At 43.6% G+C, this 13,539-nt stretch overlaps 1 protein-coding gene across 1 annotated transcript in view; it reads left to right on the forward strand.

Annotated features, from left to right (window-relative positions):
* The window catches only part of TBCD (tubulin folding cofactor D), a gene marked incomplete at its 5' end in the record, with an annotated part of 278,426 nt that overhangs the window by 177,367 nt on the left and 87,520 nt on the right, over positions 1-13,539 (forward strand). Inside the window, 3 exons of the mRNA XM_089661798.1 lie at positions 8,025-8,098; positions 10,558-10,675; positions 13,362-13,422. Coding sequence (XP_089517924.1) covers positions 8,025-8,098; positions 10,558-10,675; positions 13,362-13,422 — 253 coding nt within the window. The remainder of the gene's footprint in view (positions 1-8,024; positions 8,099-10,557; positions 10,676-13,361; positions 13,423-13,539) is intronic.

Below are 13,539 nucleotides of genomic sequence, written 5' to 3' on the forward strand. Positions count from 1 at the left end.
AGCTGAGCGGCCGGCCCGGTATTCTGACACGGCCGCGGTGGAAATACCGGACCAGCCGCTCCATATTCGCTTCATAAGACGCACTGACATTTCCCCCCCAGTTTTGGGGAAGAAAAAGTGCGTCTTATTCGGCGAAAAATACGGTATGTTGAAATCCACGCCTGGGAAATATCTATAGTTACTGCCATCAAAATGCATACAATACGTCAAACTAAATAAATAAAATAAAATCCAAGTAAGAGTTTCCAGTCGCTAGAATAATCCTTCCCCCCCGGGAAGGTGTGACTATGTATGTTAGAATCCAGCGTACAAGTCCAACATAAAATAATTAGTCCCCTTTCACAGTCAAATAAGATTGCAAGATTGTCTTCAATTCTCCATGAATTCTCCACATACCAAAACCGATCAAGTACTCCAATTCATACGTGAATCTATAAAAGTGTGAACTCCTCTTCCTTTAACCACTTCCAGTCCGGACACTTTCACCCCCTTCCAGTCCGGACACTTTCACCCCCTTCCAGTCCGGACACTTTCACCCCCTTCCAGTCCGGACACTTTCCCCACTTCCAGTCCAGACACTTTCACCCCCTTCCAGTCCGGACGCTTTCCCCCCTTCCAGTCCGGACACTTTCACCCCCTTCCAGTCCGGACACTTTCCCCCCTTCCAGTCCGGACACTTTCACCCCCTTCCAGTCCGGACACTTTCCCCCCTTTCCAGTCCGGACACTTTCCCCCCTTCCAGTCCGGACACTTTCACCCCCTTCCAGTCCGGACACCTTCACCCCCTTCCAGTCCGGACACTTTCCCCCCTTCCAGTCCGGACACTTTCACCCCCCCAATTTTCAGCTTTCAGCGCTATCACACTTTGAATGACAATTGCGCGGTCATGCAACAGCCATATGAATTTTTTAGCATTTTTTTTGAGACAGGTAAAACTTTATTTTGGTGGTATTTATTCATCACTGGGATTTTTTTTTTTTTTTTGCTATATAAATTAAAAAGTCCCAAAATTAAAAAAAAAAGTGTTTTTCTTATACAATTTTGCAAATAAATAATCTGTCTCCATAAATCTTGGCCAAAATGTATTCAGCTATCTTTTTAGTAAAAAAAAAAAAATAACCAAAATTAGTTTCTAACCAAAAATTATAATTTTTCAAAAAACTTTTTTACATTTTTATTTTATTTTTTTATATTATTTGTTTTTGTTTTTTTTAACATACTGTCACCCTAACAGCACATTTTTCTTTCTGAAGAATATATTTTAACAAAAATTTTTTTTTAAATATATTTTTCAGATTTTTTTTTAACATGGCTTTTAAAAAAGCCCTTTTAACATATATTTTTTCATATATTTTGAGTACTGTCCATGATACTTTTTTATTTGCACTAACAAACAATTTTGAGGACAAACTTTCGGGGAGTGTCCCCTTCTCTTCTTCAGGTCAAAGAGTACTGCTTTGACCTGAAGAAGGGGTCCCCAAAAGCTTGTCCTCAAAATTGTTTGTTAATGCAAATAAAAAAAGTATCACGGACAGTACTCAATTGTTTCTGCCGCAAACGCACTAATACGGCTACAATCACCTCAATACATTTATTTGTAAATGCATTCCAAAAATGTAGATTTGTATTTTTAAAGACATACAGTGTATTTGAAATGTATTTTTTAAAAATATTTTTCATTTCTACATGCAATATTTATTTATTTATTGAAATATATTTCGAAATATATTGAATATGGTCAAAATTGTAGCAATCCAAATATATGGTAATATATTTGGGAAGAATATTTTTAAGATTTATTTCAAATATATTTTTCTTCCATGTGGGTCCACCAGGCCCTCCCTCTTAGATTGTAAGCTCCCAGGATCAGGGCCCTCCTATCCCTCTTGTATTGAACTGTATTGTTGCTGTATTGTCTCCCATTATATTGTAAAGTGCTGAGCAAACTGTTGGCGCCATAAATCCTGTATAATAATAATAATACCTAGGTGGATGCAGCATCGATCCAATGCTGCATCTGTCCCCCGCCACTTTTAAGTGTTATAACTGAGTGAACAGACACCACTGATCGCTCAGTTCTCTCCCTCCGCTCTGAGCAGAGAGCCAGTACTGTCAAGTCTCTGGCTCTCTGCTCTTGCCCCCCCAGCACTCAGGGCTGTACAGGGGGCGAGAGGGGCTGGCTCAGGCTTTTAGCGGATCGCTGGGAGGCTGAGCCAGCTGCCGGTTCAGTGATCTGGGTTTATACCGACTTTAAAGTCACGCCAGAAGTGGACTTTAGCCAGCTGTCGCCTGAAAACGGGTCACAGGAGAGCAGAACGCACTGCAGTCCTGTGATCCACAGGAGAAGTACAGCCAAAACGAGCTTCTTCTTCAGTCTAATAACCCCGTGTGATCGGTCCTGGAGGACTGTATTAGACGACCCCGTGTGATCGGTCCTGGAGGACTGTATTAGACGACCCCGTGTGATCGGTCCTGGAGGACTGTATTAGACGACCCCGTGTGATCGGTCCTGGAGGACTGTATTAGACGACCCCGTGTGATCGGTCCTGGAGGACTGTATTAGACGACCCCGTGTGATCGGTCCTGGAGGACTGTATTAGACGACCCCGTGTGATCGGTCCTGGAGGACTGTATTAGACGACCCCGTGTGATCGGTCCTGGAGGACTGTATTAGACGACCCCGTGTGATCGGTCCTGGAGGACTGTATTAGACGACCCCGTGTGATCGGTCCTGGAGGACTGTATTAGACGACCCCGTGTGATCGGTCCTGGAGGACTGTATTAGACGACCCCGTGTGATCGGTCCTGGAGGACTGTATTAGACGACCCCGTGTGATCGGTCCTGGAGGACTGTATTAGACGACCCCGTGTGATCGGTCCTGGAGGACTGTATTAGACGACCCCGTGTGATCGGTCCTGGAGGACTGTATTAGATGACCCCGTGTGATCGGTCCTGGAGGACTGTATTAGACCACCCCGTGTGATCGGTCCTGGAGGACTGTATTAGACGACCCCGTGTGATCGGTCCTGGAGGACTGTATTAGACGACCCCGTGTGATCGGTCCTGGAGGACTGTATTAGACGACCCCGTGTGATCGGTCCTGGAGGACTGTATTAGACGACCCCGTGTGATCGGTCCTGGAGGACTGTATTAGACGACCCCGTGTGATCGGTCCTGGAGGACTGTATTAGACGACCCCGTGTGATCGGTCCTGGAGGACTGTATTAGACGACCCCGTGTGATCGGTCCTGGAGGACTGTATTAGACGACCCCGTGTGATCGGTCCTGGAGGACTGTATTAGACGACCCCGTGTGATCGGTCCTGGAGGACTGTATTAGACGACCCCGTGTGATCGGTCCTGGAGGACTGTATTAGATGACCCCGTGTGATCGGTCCTGGAGGACTGTATTAGACCACCCCGTGTGATCGGTCCTGGAGGACTGTATTAGACGACCCCGTGTGATCGGTCCTGGAGGACTGTATTAGACGACCCCGTGTGATCGGTCCTGGAGGACTGTATTAGACGACCCCGTGTGATCGGTCCTGGAGGACTGTATTAGACGACCCCGTGTGATCGGTCCTGGAGGACTGTATTAGACGACCCCGTGTGATCGGTCCTGGAGGACTGTATTAGACGACCCCGTGTGATCGGTCCTGGAGGACTGTATTAGACGACCCCGTGTGATCGGTCCTGGAGGACTGTATTAGACCACAGTGTCTCACAGTAAAGCTTTTCCCTCTCCTTGCATTCTCTATATTTAGCCCATTTGATGTTGAGCATAGAAGGCTCCTCTGATCTCGCCTCCTCTGTACACAATAGCCGCTTTTATCCCGTCCCTCTGACATCATATATTTTGCCTTTTTGTGGCAATTATTATCTCACACCTAGGTTCCCGAGCGCCTTTCCTTCATCCTAAAACCCCAATAAAACCGCTTGCTTTGACTCCCATCCGACACCTGTTACTGTCCTCCTCGCCGATAGTCATTGTTTATTGTTTTCATCAATTTGCTTTAATGATACAAGTCGTTCTGGAGCGACATTACACCTGTCATTGCCTAAATCTAAAGCCGCTTTTGTCTTCAAAGACTTAATTGTGTTCAGCCTCTTCCGCAGAAACTATAATAAAATGTTACCTTTGCTGGGCTGATTTTCTAATCTTTGTCAAAAAAAAAACTTGTCATAATGATTATAATTTTTTTTCTTTTACATCACAATAGGCTTCTTAAAAGGTTAACCTCTTCCGCGCCCTCGTATAGCAGAAATACTGCTACAGGGTGGCAGGGGTGCGCAAAATCACATATATATATGTGATTTTGACATTACGGGTAGGGGGTGCGCACGCGCGCCCTACCTGTGCCGCCATTCACGGCCTCAGCTGTTAATCACCAAGTTCCAGCCAGTGATTCCTCGACGGCACCCGGCGATCTCCGAGTATTACCGACGGGGGAGAGACCTGTAAGTAAACTACACAGATCTCTCCCCTGTCATCTCCTGCACACTGCTTTGTATGGCTCTGCATAGCATAGTAATGCATAGCAGAGCCATACAAAGGAGTGTGCTTGCAGTGTAAAGCACTCACACAGCACACAGTTAACCCTTTGATCGCTCCAGATGTTAACTCCTTCCTGCCCAGTGCCATTAGTACAGTGTCAGTGCTTTTTATTAGCACTGATCACTGTATTGGTGTCACTGGAGATGTCAGTAGCAGTTAGTTCCCTCCCAGTGTCAGAATGCCCGCCGCAGTCCTGCAAAAAGTCGCTGATTGCCGTCATTACTAGTAGGGAAAAAAAATCCCAGTATATATACCGCCATTTGTAGAAGCTATAACTTTCACATAAACCAATTCATTTACACGTATCGGTATTGTTTTTTAGCAAAGACACGGAGCAGAATACATTGTGGCCTAAATTTATGAAGAAATTAGATTTTGTTTAAATTTTTTTACTAGACATGTTTAATAGCGAAAAGTCAAAAATATTGTTTTTTTTCTCAAATTTTTCGGTCTTTTTTTGTTTATAGCGCAAAAAATTAAAACCGCACAAGGGATCAAATACCACCAAAAGAGAGCTCTATTTGTGGGGAAAAAAGGAAATTTCATTTGGGTGAAGCGTTGCATGACCGCACAATTATCAGTTAAAGTAATGCAGCGCCGTATCGCTAAAAATGGCCTGGTCTGGAAAGGGAGTAAATCTGGAGGGCGAGGGGTTAAAGAGAAATAAGTTAACATACAGTGAAGGAAATGTGTATTTGCTCCCCTGCTGATGTTGAATGTTCGCTCCTCACAAAGAAATCGGTCTAAAAATCGAATGTTCGGTGTATTGTAACACTGAGAGACAGAATACAACAACACATTCAGCAGAAATGCGTCTAACAAATGATGACTGATCTGCATGTTCATGAGGGAAATAAGGATTTGATCCCCTATCATTCAGCAGGATTTCTGGCTCCCAGGTGTCTTTCATACAGGTAACAAGCTGAGATTAGAAGCAGTCTCTTAAAGGCAGTGCTGCTAATAGCAAGTTCTTAAACCAGGTCCTCCATGACAGGATCACCAGGAATTATTGAAATGAAAAATGCACATTTAAACATTTTCAAAACAACTCTAAAATCACTTAAACATGATAAAGCTTGTATGAAATTGGGTTCGCATCTAGTTTCATGTGAAACATTTCATATCATATTTGAGTGTGCCCAGATTCAAACACAGAGTAGAATCTGTTCCCAGATCCCTCAGTTCCTGTAATTGTACATGCTTTACAGCGGTTGTAAACCTCGGACATGAAGAACGAACAAAGCATATCCCTCTATAGTCTTCACTTGCCTCAATTAAGAGCAGAAATGTAATTTCTGTCTGCTGCCTCCTTCTTCTGCTATCAGCATGAGTCACTTCCGAATAGTTTTCCTGACACCAAGAGAAAAATGGTGACAGAGGAGGGACATCCAGCTGATTGTCAACCTCAGTCCTGTTCCTGTGAGCTGTGTGGAGAGGGTGTGTCTCTTCCCTCCAATCAGCTCTCAGAGCTCTCCTCACTGAGCTCTGCAGTGTGTAACTTTAGCTCTCTTTTTTCTGACTGCTCAGAAAGCTGTACAAATTCAGCACCTTGAACAGATGTAGGGAAGAGAAGGCTGCAGATAACCAGGTACAACGTATACAGGAGGCTTTGTTTCATCTCTGTGTATCAACTGAGGCCAGTCACCTGAGTATATGGAAGGGATTACAACCATTTTAAAGCTGTATTAAACCAAAAAACAAAAATGTAATATATTGCAGCTTACCAATCATTAGATATTGCAGCTGCATTCGTTTTCTTTTCCAGGTTTTTGTTTTCACCTGGTGATCTGGCTAGTAACACACACTGTGTATTTGAGCGCCCCCACTCTGGATGAAAGAGCCACTGAGACACCTTATGTCAGCAGCATTTTCAGTCTAGGGTGAGGGGAGTGATAGCTGTATTAGCAGATTTAGATACACTAACAATTTGAAGCCAAACACCAGCTGACACTTTATAATCAATAACAGCAGTTTTGTTTTCCTTTTGGGATAAACGTTTTACATAAATGAATAAAAGCCGATTGTTGTAAGCACCCCTGTCAGTGGTAAATGTTTTTTTCTCAGCCCTCTAACTGCGCATCTGCAGGAGAGCTTGTTCTTTTTTTATAACGACAGATTTACTAGCCAGGTCACCAGGTGAAAATGAAAGAAAAAAGAGAACTAATGCAGCCACCATATCTAGGAATCCATAAGCTGCAATATATGAAATACTGCTTTAACGGTCTCTGTTGGGTCTCTCTTGCACCTGGTATAGTTATTTTAGAGTTTACTCAGCATTTGGTAGATATGGGATTGTGTTTTCTATATGGTTGGGTTGAGTTGGGTTGGGTGTTGTGTTGCTTTGTGTTTATTGTAAGGAAGAAGAAAATACACACACAGGTGTACCTCGGTTCACAAACGCCTCGGTTAACGGAATTTTCGGTTTGCAATTGGCATTTTTTTTTTTTCTTCACTTTAGCTGACAGAATTAGCTGTCACTTTCCCTGGAGCTAAAAGAAACTTTGTTTCTTTTAAGAAATTAAAAGGAAACATTTTTTCTTTTAACTTGGTAAATAAACTAAAAGGAAACTTTTGTTTCTTTTATCTCGGGAAACAAACTAAAAGGAAACTTTGTTTTTTTTATCTCGGGAAACAATCTAAAAGGAAACAATGTTTCTTTTAACTTGGGAAATAAACTAAAAGGAAACTTTGTCATTTTAACTGGGGGAGAAAGTGACAGCTGATTCTCTGAGCTATAGTGAAGAAAAAGAAAGCCGGTAATTACATTTAAATACCGGCACCGACCTATAGTGACAGCAACTTTTTTTTTTTTTTACTTTTTTCTGACCTCCGGAATGGATTAATTGGTTTTCAATGTATTCCTATGGGAAACCGTATGCGGTTTACAATTTTTCCGCAATATGAAACGTCCCGGAGAACACATTAAATTTGTATACCGAGGTACACCTGTAAACTAGTATTCATGTGTGCTGCGCTTACATGGAGGGATTTGTAGAATATGCTAACCATTTGCGGCTTATCAAACCTCTTGGGCAGCAAAAGAAACATCTTGGAAAGTAAAAGAAAATCCCTAATTTTGGGTTGTCCCCACAAAAGAAGAGGACATCTTCCAGTAGGAGCAATAATTGCATTTGCAGGAATTTCTTTTCACTTCCTGTTTTGACTATAGGACAGGAATTGAAAGCAAATCTCCCCAGAGATTGTCGGAGGTAATATCCCTCCCTTACTCTATCAAAAATGGAAAATAAAAGAAGTTCTACTTCGGTGAAATGTAAGGCAATGGTGGCAGCAGGTTTTGGGATATGAGAAGTCAGTGTAAAGATCTCGCTAGTGGAAGGAGAACAGCCAGAAGGCAATCAATCAGCATCCACCTAAAAACTGAACTAATAATTTTGCCCGTTTTATGCTTTAATGATAAGGACTAGATTGGGAAAATGAAATGTGTTAAACAATGATGTGTTCTCTGCAGCGTCATACGAGAGCTTTCCACTAAGGCCCTACACAACCTAACTCCGATCGCCCCCGAATACATGACCAAAACCGGTGAGTCCTTATTTACATCTGATGTGACTGAACCATTTTAAAAGGGGTTTTCCAGACTTTTTTTTGTTTAGAAATAACTTTGTTTCCTTCTTTTCTAAATGTTAAAGTGTTACTAAACCCCCCACAGTACAATCAGTCTGTAGATGCAGTAAAGCATCCTTGTTATACTCACTGTGGAACCTAAGGGGTTAATCATTGTGAAAAAGGCTGTTTGATCCTGTCTTCTCTGCTCCTCCCCTACTTATGTCCCCAATCCATTTTCTGATAGTACAGAGCTCTTGGAGTCGCTCTGCACATGATCAGTTTGGTGTGTATTGCTGTAGAGGTTTTTATTTTTTTTCTGTGGGATCAGCACAGGGCCAATCAGCACTGTCCAAACAGGGTCAGAGGTCATGCAGCCTCATAGGACAGTCAGAGGAGAATGAAAACTAGTGCACAGCTGGACACTGATAGAAGTCACAAGACTGCTATATACTGCTGATGAGAAAATGTATTTAGCAGGGTATATTTACTAAAATAATTGCATTTCCATGTTCTGTGTAGTGTGGGAGACCAGATATAGTGAATGCAGGGTCTGTGGAGAGCGGATATAGTGAATGCAGGGTCCGGGGAGGCCAGATATAGTGAATGTGGGGTCCGGGGAGAGAGGATATAGTGAATGCAGGGTCCAGAGAGACCAGATATAGTGAATGCAGGGTCCGGGGACAGTGGATATAGTGAATGCAGGGTCCGAGGAGACCAGATATAGTGAATGCAGGGTCCGGGGAGACCAGATATAGTGAATGCGGGGTCCGGGGAGACCGGATATAGTGAATGCAGGGTCCAGGGAGAGCAGATATAGTGAATGTATGGTTCAGGGAGACCAGATATGGTGAATGCAGGGCCTGGGGAGAGCGGATATAGTGAATGCGGGGTCTGGGGAAAGCGGGTGTAGTGAATGCAGGGTCCGGGAGACCAGATATAGTGAATGCAGGGTCTGGGGAGACCAGATATAGTGAATGCAGGGTCCGGGGAGACCAGATATATTGAATGCAGGGTCTGGGGAGACCAGATATAGTGAATGCAGGGTCTGGGGAGACCAGATATAGTGAATGCAGGGTCCGGGGAGACCAGATATAGTGAATGCAGGGTCTGGGGAGACCAGATATAGTGAATGCAGGGTCCGGGGATACCAGATATAGTGAATGCGGGGTCCGGGGAGACCAGATATAGTGAATGCGGGGTCCGGGGAGACCAGATATAGTGAATGCGGGGTCCGGGGATACCGGATATAGTGAATGCGGGGTCTGGGGAGACCGGATATAGTGAATGCGGGGTCCGGGGAGAGCGGATATAGTGATTGCAGGGTCTGGGAAGAGCGGATATAGTGATTGCAGGGTCCGGGAAGAGCGGATATAGTGAATGCAGGGTCTGGGGAGAGCGGATATAGTGAATGCGGGGTCTGGGGAGAGCGGATATAGTGAATGCGGGGTCCGGGGAGAGCAGATATAGTGAATGCGGGGTCCGGGGAGAGCGGATATAGTGAATGCAGGGTCCTGGGAGAGCGGATATAGTGAATGCGGGGTCCGGGGAGAGCGGATATAGTGAATGCGGGGTCCGGGGAGAGCGGATATAGTGAATGCGGGGTACGGGGAGAGCGGATATAGTGAATGCGGGGTCCGGGGAGAGCGGATATAGTGAATGCAGGGTCAGGGGAGAGCGGATATAGTGAATGCAGTGCCCAGGGAGAGCGGATATAGTGAATGCAGGGTCAGGGGAGAGCGGATATAGTGAATGCAGTGCCCAGGGAGAGCGGATATAGTGAATGCGGGTTCCCGGAGTTTAGTAACACTTTAAGCTCTGCCTGTCAGTGAGAACTGGCTCTTTAGGGATATCGAAATGCTGGATGTATTTCCTGGGCTTCCCGACCACTGTGATCACATCATGAAGAGCCTGTCCTACTGGCGCCAGATCTTTAAATGACCAGGTGCTGTTGGTGACAGTGCTAGGAGCACACAACCGAGCACACTGATAGGTAAAAACAGCAAAGCCGGGTGTATGCATATTTGTGTGGAATGATGCTAAAGCTCACCACTTTGAACTGTTTCCAGCCTCCCAAACTAGATTTTAAGTTTGTTTTAAAGGCATCAGAACGTTGCTGAAAGCTGGGGCCCGTGTGAACAATGCATATGAAAAATATATGTTCTGTTTTTGAGACCTCATTTCCCACAGAAACTGATGTGGACCTGATTTGTATTTGTCCTGAATCATAACGTGTTCAACCGTGATGCTGATTGCACTGTTACATATAGACAGCCCTAGAGGGTATACCTTCCGATCTGCATCTGATTTATGAGTGTAAAATTATGAAAGAGGCATGTAAAATGTAGGAAATACGTTTGGAAGTTACTCCCAGCAAAGCTTTTCAGTGTTATGAGTCACAGAAAATACAATCAATAATGTGACATTTTGTATTGCAGTGCTGCCTCAGCTTCTCCCTTTGGCTACTGGCACGGATTTGCACACTCGCCATGGCGCCATCTTGGCCTGTGCGGAAATTACCCATGCACTTTATAAGCTGGCGGTTCAGAGTAACAGGTAACAGAATTGTACATTTCCATTCTTTTGCTGTTTGTATTCCCTGATCTTTAGATGGACATTCGATGTGCGACCAAATCATCCGTAACTATATGGCCAAATGATTGAATAGAGGCGTTTCCAGTAAAGGGTATAAAGCCAGCCCAATAAAGACAAGATCTGACCAGTCTGTTGTGGAGGAACTCCAGTGTCCTGCACAGAGCTCTGACCTCAACCCTACTGATCACCTTTTGGATGAATTGGAAGGCCAATGGTTGCATAGTTAGTCTGGCTGAAAAAAGACAAAAGTCCATCCAGTTCAACCATTAAAAATAAAGTTATAATCCTACACCCACAGTTGATCCAGAGGAAAGCAAAAAAACCCAGCAAAGTATGATCCAATTTGCTCCTGCAGGGGAAAAAATTCCTTTCTGATCCCCCGAGAGGCAATCGGATATTCCCTGGATCAACTTTCCCTATAAATGTTATATCCAGTTATATTCTGTGTATCCAAGAAAGAATCCAGGACTTTCCTACAGCAATCCACTGAGCTGGCCACAACCAACTCTTGAGGGAGCCTATTCCACATTCTCACAGCTCTCACTGTGAAGAAACCTTTCCGTATTTGGAGATTAAATCTCTTTGCCTCCAGACGTAAAGAGCGCCCCCTTGTCCTCTGTGATGACCTCAGGGGGAATAACTACACCGAGTTCACTATATGAACCACTGATGTATTTATACATGGAGATCATATCCCCCCCTATATATTATACATGGAGATCATATCCCCCCCTATATATTATACATGGAGATCATATCCCCCCTTATGTATTTATACAAGGTGATCATATCCCCCCTTATGTATTATACATGGAGATCATATCCCCCCTTATGTATTATACATGGAGATCATATCCCCCTTATGTATTATACATGGAGATCATATCCCCCCTTATGTATTATACATGGTGATCATATCCCCCCTTATGTATTATACATGGAGATCATATCCCCCCTTATGTATTATACATGGTGATCATATCCCCCCTTATGTATTATACATGGAGATCATATCCCCCCTTATGTATTATACATGGAGATCATATCCCCCCTTATGTATGATACATGGTGATCATATCCCCCCCTTATGTATTATACGTGGAGATCATATCCCCCCTTATGTATTATACATGGAGATCATATCCCCCCTTATGTATTATACCTGGAGATCATATCCCCCTTATGTATTATACATGGTGATCATATCTCCCCTTAATCTCGTCTTCTCAGTAGAGAATATATTCAGTTCCTCTGATCTTTCCTCATAGCCGATCTCCTCCATGCCTTTTAACAGTTTGGTTGCCCTTCTCTGTACTTTCTCCAGTTCCCCAATGTTCTTTTTGAGAATTGGTGCCCAAAATTGAACTACATATTCCAGATGAGGTCTTACTAATGATTTGTACTGAGTGAGGGGGGGATGATATCTCTCTCTCTCTCTCCCCACCATTGACCCCCCTAGATCCTTCTCCACCATTGACCACCCCAGTTGTACCCCCCCTAGTATGTATGATGCATGCATATTCTTAGCCCCCAAGTACAGAACCTTACATTTGTAAGTTGAAGACATCCTGTAAGGACGTTATTCCACGGCACAGCTTGGTGTCATCTGTAATGACTGAAATGGTATTTTTAATCCCAGACCCGATATTGTTTATAAATATATTAAAAAGTAAGGGTCCCAATGGTCATCCAACATCAATACCTGACCTCAACCCTACTGATCACCTTTGGGATGAATTTGAAGGCCAATGGTAATACAGGTCTTCTCATCCAACATCAATACCTGACCTCAACCCTACTGAACACCTTTGGGACAAATTAGAAGGCTGTTGCCAGCCAGGTCTTCTCATCCAACATCAGTACCTGAACTCACAAATGGGAACAAATTCCTATGGAAACCTTGTGGAAAGCTTTCCCAGAAGAGTAAAAGCTGTTATGGTTCCAAAGGAGGGGCAACTCCTTATTAATGGCCATGGTTCTAGAATGAAGATTGGGAGCCAGGTCTTCTCATTCGACATTTGTGACTGACAAATTCCTGCAGACACTCCAAGATCTTGTAGAAAGCCTTACCAGAAGAATGGAGGTTTTTATAACCGAAGAGGGGGGTCAGGTCCAGATTGATGGCCATGGTTTTGGAATGGGATGTCCAAAACGCTCATATAGGTATGATGATTGTCCATCTACTTTTGGTGGCATAGTTTATGTTTTTAAGTTAAAGGACAGACACACGTTTTCAGTGTTTCATCTGGTTTGCTGTAGATTTTTGTTCTCTATCCATTGGCTTGTACTGTTTCCAACTATCAAATTTTTTTTTTTTTTTCTACAGAATTGTCCTTAGCATGTAAAATACTAAAATTGTGATTGCATGCTCTAAATATAAACTCTGTTTGCAAACCTGCATGTGCCCATAGTTCATGCTTCGTAGGCTGACATAAGGGCCTACACCAGGCTTTGGATTTCTCAGCATGAAAACATTGGGTTCCTGTCATTTCACACATTTTTTTATGCATGACTTAGTTTCACAATGTGCTTTTTATCCTCACTGACTGGACGTTATTGTGTCTATGAATTTTCTTCATGCACTGGATGTAACGAGAGAACTTCAAGGCACTAATATTTATCAAATAACTTCTAATATCTTCTGCAGAACAGTAGCTGATTACCTGGATGAAGAGACTCTGGAAAGCTTAATAGCGATTCATCAGAAGGTGAGTCAGTGTATATATTTAGGGTTCTCGGTTTACCCCCAAAATATAGGGAGCACCCACATGCCCACTTGCCTACTTTGTATTTAGAGATGCTCAAAAGAAATTTAAACCCTACAG

Source organism: Staurois parvus, unplaced genomic scaffold (assembly GCF_062004578.1).
Source record: "Staurois parvus isolate SC_StPar_1 unplaced genomic scaffold, SC_StPar_1.0 ptg001387l, whole genome shotgun sequence".
NCBI lineage: Eukaryota > Metazoa > Chordata > Amphibia > Anura > Ranidae > Staurois > Staurois parvus.